The sequence below is a fragment of the Diabrotica virgifera genome, chromosome 8, assembly GCF_917563875.1.
Source record: "Diabrotica virgifera virgifera chromosome 8, PGI_DIABVI_V3a".
Taxonomy (NCBI): domain Eukaryota; kingdom Metazoa; phylum Arthropoda; class Insecta; order Coleoptera; family Chrysomelidae; genus Diabrotica; species Diabrotica virgifera.
The window spans coordinates 200,085,955-200,096,066 of NC_065450.1; the positions used below are offsets into that span (position 1 = coordinate 200,085,955).

General features: G+C 35.7%; 1 protein-coding gene across 19 annotated transcripts in view; it reads left to right on the forward strand.

Moving 5' to 3' along the window:
• LOC114328241 (dynamin) overlaps positions 1-8,556 on the forward strand; it is a 72,868-nt gene extending 64,312 nt beyond the window's left edge. Inside the window, exons 15-16 of one of the 19 annotated variants that reach the window (XR_007700356.1) lie at positions 1,936-2,090; positions 8,374-8,556. Coding sequence is in view for 10 of the 19 variants with exons in the window: in XM_050659598.1 (XP_050515555.1) it covers positions 1,936-2,036 (101 nt within the window). In the remaining 9 variants the exon portion in view is untranslated. Of the gene's footprint in view, positions 1-1,935; positions 2,091-3,524; positions 3,674-4,176; positions 4,476-6,016; positions 6,172-7,605; positions 7,755-8,257 lie in introns of those variants that run through there. The other 18 variants (XR_007700358.1, XR_007700362.1, XR_007700355.1 and 15 more) reach the window with 18 other exon arrangements.
• The last annotated feature ends 1,556 nt before the right edge of the window (positions 8,557-10,112 follow it).

A 10,112-nucleotide genomic window follows, 5' to 3' on the forward strand; every position in this document is an offset into this window, starting at 1 on the left:
TCCAAGGTGGGGACATACGAGTCAACGTGTTCAATTAATTGGTTTTTTATTTTCAATTGTCTGGCAGGTTTTTGAGTTTTGCTGACCAGCATCCATTTTGTTTTATTTATGTTGAGGTTAAGTCCTCTTTCTTCACTCGCTCTGTGTACCCTGTCCATAAGGTACTGAAGTTCATCGATGCTACTGGCAAGTACGGCTGTATCATCTGCATATCGGATGTTATTTGTCAATTCTCCATTGATTTTTATGCCTTCGTTTGCTTCATCCAGTGCTTTTTTTTTAATTTGTTCGGAGTAAATATTAAAAAGGAGAGGGGAGAGAACACATCCCTGTCGCACACCTTTTCTGATATCAATGGTCTCTATGGACGCATTGCCGACTTTTACCCTGACTGTCTGATTCCAGTAGAGACTTGTCACAATTCGGATGTGTCATTCCAACATGATGGGTAGACCAAATGAAATCTTTGGTGGGAAAATCCCTACATGAAGCCGTCCATCTGTCACAAGATCACAGCCAATGGAGTGTCACCACGCTCTGACAAGGGCTCAGGGAATCAGGAGCAGGAAGTTCGTATAGCTTAGCCACAACTTTCAACCATTTTAACTTATTATCTTTATATCCTATTTTAGTTAGGATCTGCAGAAAAATCCTTTGATACATTGGAGAACTCTTCTGCATGAAGTTGACTCACCTTCCTGATAAGTAGATCATATAGATTGACGCTTTTTCTTAGCGTTGCTTCCACGTCAAATGCGGCGTTCATTTTATTTTTCATTCTAAGTATTTCCTTCTTTTATTTATCTCTTGAGATTCCTGGAAGTATTCATAAACTTTCCCCGCTACAAACACGACTTAGTCGATGGTCTCCAATAGACGCTGTACGCAGCCTACGTCATCTATTGAAGACAACCGGCTAATTCGGTGGTTAGTTAAACTTACCCCGTAATTTGATTTGCTTTAGAATTACTCCTTTTTAACTATATTCGGTTGTAAGATATATTTTGTCCTTCAAAGTTTATTAAAAGTAACGAAAATGAACAATTTTCCTACAGCGTGACGCTGTACGCAGCCTACAGCGTCTATTAGAGACCATAGCCTTACTCTGGACTATACCTCTCCTAACCTTCATGGATTTTCGCTGTTCTGAAATCAGCAGCTAGTTTATTATATTACTGCCGAGGTTTTTGTCTTCGAAAGAAGCTGGCAAGGTTGGCAAGACCTTGTCAGGTAATGCAGGGAGCGATTTTTCGTCTGCAGCGAATGTTTAGTTTCGGTGAATACGTAGTTCCCTCCTACTATTTCTAATTCCTCGGGTTCGCTTATAGCAACAGGTACTCGACATAAACTGTTACTGGAGCATACCACGAAAAGATCAGCAGACGACAGGTAAGGAATCGCTGGTATTTTACTTCCAGAGGTACCTTAAGCTTGACTTTTTGTATTACCAAATGATTTACGCTTTAGAAATGAATGCCGCTGCTTATATTACCGATCAAACTCATTCTTGGCAACGCAGTTCTGAGCATAAACTATAAAAAAAGCGGTTCACGAGGACGAACTGTTAATCACGGGGAGAATGGACGGCTAGTAAAAAAGCGTTGCAAGGAACTTCAACAGTCCACTTTTGCTTTCAGCTTGACATTTGGTTCCCGCAAGTCAAAAAAATACCTAAAATGTTCTAAGATATTTTGGATCCCTTAAAGTTTTTGCCTTCGTCCTCTTTTTTAAATATCAGTTCTATGCTTCACTTGTTAATAAAATAATTGTTGAAAAAAGTCTTCACATGAATGTAAGCTACTAATAATAATGTACCTGTACTACAGTGATCCGTTTATTTTATCCAGTATTTTATTCAGTACTTTATCGTCCAGTTTTTTATGTTTAGCATTTTTTAGCAACAAAATGAAAGCATATATTTTTTTGGCGTTTCAGGAAAAATGAGAAAATTTATGAGTGAGAAAAACATTTCTGAACAACAGCCTATAGCAAACTCAAATCTTATACCGACCTTTTATGTTCTGTCTATTCCTTAGTAATCCTCAAAGAAACCACGAGGTATTCTACAAGTCAGTCCGATTTTGAGATATGTACATATTTCAAAATTTGCGTAACTATTTCTAAATTGCATTTACTATAGGCATTGCTGCTTTTTGTACATTTGTAGCCTATTGTATATATATCTTCGAATTGTTCTAGTGTTGCTTATTGCTAGAAATATAATAGTTTGAATGTGAACATTATTTATTTCAGATAGGATTGTATATACATGTCTCAGACCACTAGAGCTGACAAAAATAAGGATAAAACAAACAAAAATCACTCTATATTGAGATTAAAATGAAAATTCATGACGAAGGTAGACCAAACGGTTCGATATGTGGACATTTTGTGTTATAAGCCAAGTGACCGTTGACTGAATTTCCTGTTGATAGTTGAAAAGCCTTCAACACGTAGCTCTGCCAGCTGTCACTTGTCATTAAAAAAGGGGTTACAAGCATAGATATATTAACAATAGAACAGGCTAGTTTTAGGCCGCTCAATGCATATATAGGTCGAGGTGTAACGCCAATATCAAGTACAGTGGTCTAGTTATCTTTGTCTGTCGTACGAGTGTGAGCAGACACAGGAGCAGCGGCCATCATATGCTAGAGAGAGAAAGCTAAGCGCCGGTAGAGAGAGATAAATAGACCACCGACCCGAACGCTCCGGGTTACGATACTTTTCGGACCTGGCCTAATCTACTTGTTATTATATCTATGGGTAGAAGAACGGGATAAAAACGTGTCACTAGCTTGCAGATTGTAGAAAGACGAAACTTTTGTGCCTCGTTTATTGTATATTATAAAACCGATATCGTGATATTTACCATGGAAGTCGAGGCATTGATTCAACAGGTACTTAAATATCTTTCTCGGCAAGGACCTCTTTCGGTATTTGCTGTGCTTAATCCCGATTTTACTGACCACTTTACCAAGCAATTTAAGCAATAAAATATAACAATCAGATCGTCTTTGGTCCTGTAGTTGTTTTCAGTACAACCTGTTCCAACTGTAAATCAAATTATTTGACATGAGAACATTTTGAGTCAAATGGCAAGTGACAGTTGACAGCGCGAGAAATATCCGCGTACATACATCTGCGCAATGTCAGATATCATACTTGACTTACCTATGTGGATCTAACCTATTTGAATGACCAAACCATCTTACGTGTCTTGGATATAAGTAGAGTTTTGGTCTTTGCTAAATTTATTTTCATTCCTTTGTCTGCAAGATCTCTCGTCCACAAATTTAGGTTGTTTTGTAAATTGTAATTTCTCTGAACTTGCTATCAATGCAATTTCATCTGCAAATACACATTCACTTAGAATTATACTTTTTAATCGATGGTAACCTAAATCTAATTTTCGTGACTCTACTGCATTTTTCTATTACTTCATTCATGTATATAATGAATAGCAGTGGGCTCGAACTCCACCTTGCCTTACTCCTTGTGTAGTAGTAAATTTGTTTGATTCACAGTTTAATGCTCGCACAATGTTCCAACTCTTCCAGTACATAGATTTTACTGCATCAATTAGTTCTACTCCAACATCGAACTGTTCAAGCGCTTTCCAAATGTGATGTCTGGGTACCTTGTCAAAGGCTTTTTCCATGTCTATGAAACACATGTAAGTATATATCTTTGTCAAAATTAAGGAATTTTTGTTATTTGTCTTATAGTAAAGATATGATCTTGGACACTGTGCCCCGGTCGGAAACCACTTTGTGCATCGTGTAGTTGATGTTCCACTTTCTTTCTCAGTCTCATCTCCAGTATTCGTTCATAAACCTCAGCCGAGACACTTAGCATGGAAATACCTCGATAATTTGAACATTCCTTTTTATCTCCCTTCTTAAATAAAGGAGCCATTACTGCTGTTGCCCAATCTTCCAGAATGCGCTTCTGTTTCCAAATTGCTATCAGTAATCAGTAATTTCAGTAAGTGTCGCCATTACCAATTCACGGCGTTACGGATTGCCCGTTACCATTTGCGGTGTTACGAACTGTCGCGTTACGAGATGTCATGAAACCGTTTTTTATCACGATTACCTTTTGCGTGATTTTTGAAACACCTCATATAACACGTAAGATTCGCATATTATTTATTGATAGATTTATTTGTTATTTCAGAGCTTTAAGGCATGCGTGCAGTGTCCTCGTGGCTTGTGCTTGTCTAGTGGTGCTTGATCGTTGAAATCTTGATCTTAATTCTCGTAATATTAATATTTCTGTATTAATATTTTCAGGAATTGTAAGCAGTATTATATTTTTGAATTCCGATAAAAAAGATTGATAAAATATTGCCCAAGAGATGTTACCATAGTTTTGTATGATATTTAAAATGTACAAGTCAATATTTTTATAATATTTATATGTATCTATTATTTTTTGTATATTTATCGATATTACTAATAAATTTGTATACTTTGTTTAGTTATTTTTCCTTTTCCCATGCATTTACGCAATCAAACATTCACTTGTTTTTGGAGTTAATAAGTGGTGGTCTTGAATTGTTTCTTTTTGAAGTTTTGACTGTAATTGCAACAGACACAGACGATATTCAATGCGGAGGTTAACGTAATCTGTATCTGTTCCAGTCGATCACTATATTCGATCGATACTGAAAATATTTTAGAGGTTTCTAGGTAATTCGCAGACACAGATCTGTTATTCAAAACATATTTATGTTATCTATTCCATTCCCAAATTGTGGATGTAAGGGCACTAATATTGGTACATGAGACGCGGGCTGATACAAACTCACATCCACACGGCCAAAGAATATCTCTTGCTATTTCGTACTTCAAGTGGATAGCTACAAAAGTGCCATCTACATACTCTGATCACCATAAACGAAATACGATTCGATAGAATCGTTTTCTGTAATTTTGAGCTGTCGAAATTTGCGAAGAATTTAAGATTTCAGCAAAGCTTTGCTGTCGCTTAGATGCATTTAAAGCCAATATATGACACAATTCATCAATCCTATATATACATATGAATCGGTAGATATCAATAGAATTTTGCAACGTTGTTACAGCATATTCCTGCATCGTCAGATACTCGTGGAAAAGAAAAAAGTTCACCTGCAGTACATAGGTATCAAACAAAATACAACAAAAGTACGTATATAATAAGAAATTAAACAGATGCACGTGTAAGAAGAATTAAAACGAGCACTAGGAACGGTTGTCAAAAGAACTGGAGCATGATTTTTATGCTTTACAAAAAGAAATGTGGCGGTTTATAAGAGGTCAAAAAGGTGAAGAAATTAATATACCCGACCCCTTCCAAAAGGATGCGTGGGTTGATTATTTAAAGAAGTTATTACAGACAGAGGAACAACAAATTAGATGCTTATAGCAACAGGTACTCGACATAAACTGTTACTGGAGCATACCACGAAAAGATCAGCAGACGACAGGTAAGGAATCGCTGGTATTTTACTTCCAGAGGTACCTTAAGCTTGACTTTTTGTATTACCAAATGATTTACGCTTTAGAAATGAATGCCGCTGCTTATATTACCGATCAAACTCATTCTTGGCAACGCAGTTCTGAGCATAAACTATAAAAAAAGCGGTTCACGAGGACGAACTGTTAATCACGGGGAGAATGGACGGCTAGTAAAAAAGCGTTGCAAGGAACTTCAACAGTCCACTTTTGCTTTCAGCTTGACATTTGGTTCCCGCAAGTCAAAAAAATACCTAAAATGTTCTAAGATATTTTGGATCCCTTAAAGTTTTTGCCTTCGTCCTCTTTTTTAAATATCAGTTCTATGCTTCACTTGTTAATAAAATAATTGTTGAAAAAAGTCTTCACATGAATGTAAGCTACTAATAATAATGTACCTGTACTACAGTGATCCGTTTATTTTATCCAGTATTTTATTCAGTACTTTATCGTCCAGTTTTTTATGTTTAGCATTTTTTAGCAACAAAATGAAAGCATATATTTTTTTGGCGTTTCAGGAAAAATGAGAAAATTTATGAGTGAGAAAAACATTTCTGAACAACAGCCTATAGCAAACTCAAATCTTATACCGACCTTTTATGTTCTGTCTATTCCTTAGTAATCCTCAAAGAAACCACGAGGTATTCTACAAGTCAGTCCGATTTTGAGATATGTACATATTTCAAAATTTGCGTAACTATTTCTAAATTGCATTTACTATAGGCATTGCTGCTTTTTGTACATTTGTAGCCTATTGTATATATATCTTCGAATTGTTCTAGTGTTGCTTATTGCTAGAAATATAATAGTTTGAATGTGAACATTATTTATTTCAGATAGGATTGTATATACATGTCTCAGACCACTAGAGCTGACAAAAATAAGGATAAAACAAACAAAAATCACTCTATATTGAGATTAAAATGAAAATTCATGACGAAGGTAGACCAAACGGTTCGATATGTGGACATTTTGTGTTATAAGCCAAGTGACCGTTGACTGAATTTCCTGTTGATAGTTGAAAAGCCTTCAACACGTAGCTCTGCCAGCTGTCACTTGTCATTAAAAAAGGGGTTACAAGCATAGATATATTAACAATAGAACAGGCTAGTTTTAGGCCGCTCAATGCATATATAGGTCGAGGTGTAACGCCAATATCAAGTACAGTGGTCTAGTTATCTTTGTCTGTCGTACGAGTGTGAGCAGACACAGGAGCAGCGGCCATCATATGCTAGAGAGAGAAAGCTAAGCGCCGGTAGAGAGAGATAAATAGACCACCGACCCGAACGCTCCGGGTTACGATACTTTTCGGACCTGGCCTAATCTACTTGTTATTATATCTATGGGTAGAAGAACGGGATAAAAACGTGTCACTAGCTTGCAGATTGTAGAAAGACGAAACTTTTGTGCCTCGTTTATTGTATATTATAAAACCGATATCGTGATATTTACCATGGAAGTCGAGGCATTGATTCAACAGGTACTTAAATATCTTTCTCGGCAAGGACCTCTTTCGGTATTTGCTGTGCTTAATCCCGATTTTACTGACCACTTTACCAAGCAATTTAAGCAATAAAATATAACAATCAGATCGTCTTTGGTCCTGTAGTTGTTTTCAGTACAACCTGTTCCAACTGTAAATCAAATTATTTGACATGAGAACATTTTGAGTCAAATGGCAAGTGACAGTTGACAGCGCGAGAAATATCCGCGTACATACATCTGCGCAATGTCAGATATCATACTTGACTTACCTATGTGGATCTAACCTATTTGAATGACCAAACCATCTTACGTGTCTTGGATATAAGTAGAGTTTTGGTCTTTGCTAAATTTATTTTCATTCCTTTGTCTGCAAGATCTCTCGTCCACAAATTTAGGTTGTTTTGTAAATTGTAATTTCTCTGAACTTGCTATCAATGCAATTTCATCTGCAAATACACATTCACTTAGAATTATACTTTTTAATCGATGGTAACCTAAATCTAATTTTCGTGACTCTACTGCATTTTTCTATTACTTCATTCATGTATATAATGAATAGCAGTGGGCTCGAACTCCACCTTGCCTTACTCCTTGTGTAGTAGTAAATTTGTTTGATTCACAGTTTAATGCTCGCACAATGTTCCAACTCTTCCAGTACATAGATTTTACTGCATCAATTAGTTCTACTCCAACATCGAACTGTTCAAGCGCTTTCCAAATGTGATGTCTGGGTACCTTGTCAAAGGCTTTTTCCATGTCTATGAAACACATGTAAGTATATATCTTTGTCAAAATTAAGGAATTTTTGTTATTTGTCTTATAGTAAAGATATGATCTTGGACACTGTGCCCCGGTCGGAAACCACTTTGTGCATCGTGTAGTTGATGTTCCACTTTCTTTCTCAGTCTCATCTCCAGTATTCGTTCATAAACCTCAGCCGAGACACTTAGCATGGAAATACCTCGATAATTTGAACATTCCTTTTTATCTCCCTTCTTAAATAAAGGAGCCATTACTGCTGTTGCCCAATCTTCCAGAATGCGCTTCTGTTTCCAAATTGCTATCAGTAATCAGTAATTTCAGTAAGTGTCGCCATTACCAATTCACGGCGTTACGGATTGCCCGTTACCATTTGCGGTGTTACGAACTGTCGCGTTACGAGATGTCATGAAACCGTTTTTTATCACGATTACCTTTTGCGTGATTTTTGAAACACCTCATATAACACGTAAGATTCGCATATTATTTATTGATAGATTTATTTGTTATTTCAGAGCTTTAAGGCATGCGTGCAGTGTCCTCGTGGCTTGTGCTTGTCTAGTGGTGCTTGATCGTTGAAATCTTGATCTTAATTCTCGTAATATTAATATTTCTGTATTAATATTTTCAGGAATTGTAAGCAGTATTATATTTTTGAATTCCGATAAAAAAGATTGATAAAATATTGCCCAAGAGATGTTACCATAGTTTTGTATGATATTTAAAATGTACAAGTCAATATTTTTATAATATTTATATGTATCTATTATTTTTTGTATATTTATCGATATTACTAATAAATTTGTATACTTTGTTTAGTTATTTTTCCTTTTCCCATGCATTTACGCAATCAAACATTCACTTGTTTTTGGAGTTAATAAGTGGTGGTCTTGAATTGTTTCTTTTTGAAGTTTTGACTGTAATTGCAACAGACACAGACGATATTCAATGCGGAGGTTAACGTAATCTGTATCTGTTCCAGTCGATCACTATATTCGATCGATACTGAAAATATTTTAGAGGTTTCTAGGTAATTCGCAGACACAGATCTGTTATTCAAAACATATTTATGTTATCTATTCCATTCCCAAATTGTGGATGTAAGGGCACTAATATTGGTACATGAGACGCGGGCTGATACAAACTCACATCCACACGGCCAAAGAATATCTCTTGCTATTTCGTACTTCAAGTGGATAGCTACAAAAGTGCCATCTACATACTCTGATCACCATAAACGAAATACGATTCGATAGAATCGTTTTCTGTAATTTTGAGCTGTCGAAATTTGCGAAGAATTTAAGATTTCAGCAAAGCTTTGCTGTCGCTTAGATGCATTTAAAGCCAATATATGACACAATTCATCAATCCTATATATACATATGAATCGGTAGATATCAATAGAATTTTGCAACGTTGTTACAGCATATTCCTGCATCGTCAGATACTCGTGGAAAAGAAAAAAGTTCACCTGCAGTACATAGGTATCAAACAAAATACAACAAAAGTACGTATATAATAAGAAATTAAACAGATGCACGTGTAAGAAGAATTAAAACGAGCACTAGGAACGGTTGTCAAAAGAACTGGAGCATGATTTTTATGCTTTACAAAAAGAAATGTGGCGGTTTATAAGAGGTCAAAAAGGTGAAGAAATTAATATACCCGACCCCTTCCAAAAGGATGCGTGGGTTGATTATTTAAAGAAGTTATTACAGACAGAGGAACAACAAATTACATTGGAGCCACAAACTTATCGTAAATCGTAAACCATCATAATTTATCATAAACGACAGAAGTTTACATAAGCAAGCATGAAGTACAAAAAACACTTGAAAAATTACTAAGAACAGAAAAGCTGCAGATAAAGATGGAATATCAAATGAATTGTTGAAATTACAGATCAACATTAATTAACAAGATTATAAGACACAATGAAATACCAGCAGATTGGAGCACAAGCGAGCTAATCTTATTATTCAAAAAGACCGATAAGAAACAACCAGTAAACTAAAGCGGTATCAATTTGCAGCCTGAAACATACAACTAAAATTTTGCAAGAACGAATTAATTCATAAACTAAACAGATCAGCAACAGTGTTTCGATAAGGGAAGGTCGTGTATAGATGCAATCTTCTTCATAAAACAGATTACAGAAAAAGCATTAGAATACCATAGACCCGCATTTCTATGTTCGATTGACTAGAAGTAAGCATTTGACAGAGTAATATTTAAAGATGTAATATATCTCTTGTATATCCTGCTGGATATTATAAAAAATGAAAACGTCTATCAAAAAAATAAGATGGAAGTCAGAATAGATGGACAACTTACGAAATCCATAGATAAAGGCTTTAGATTAGGTCTAGC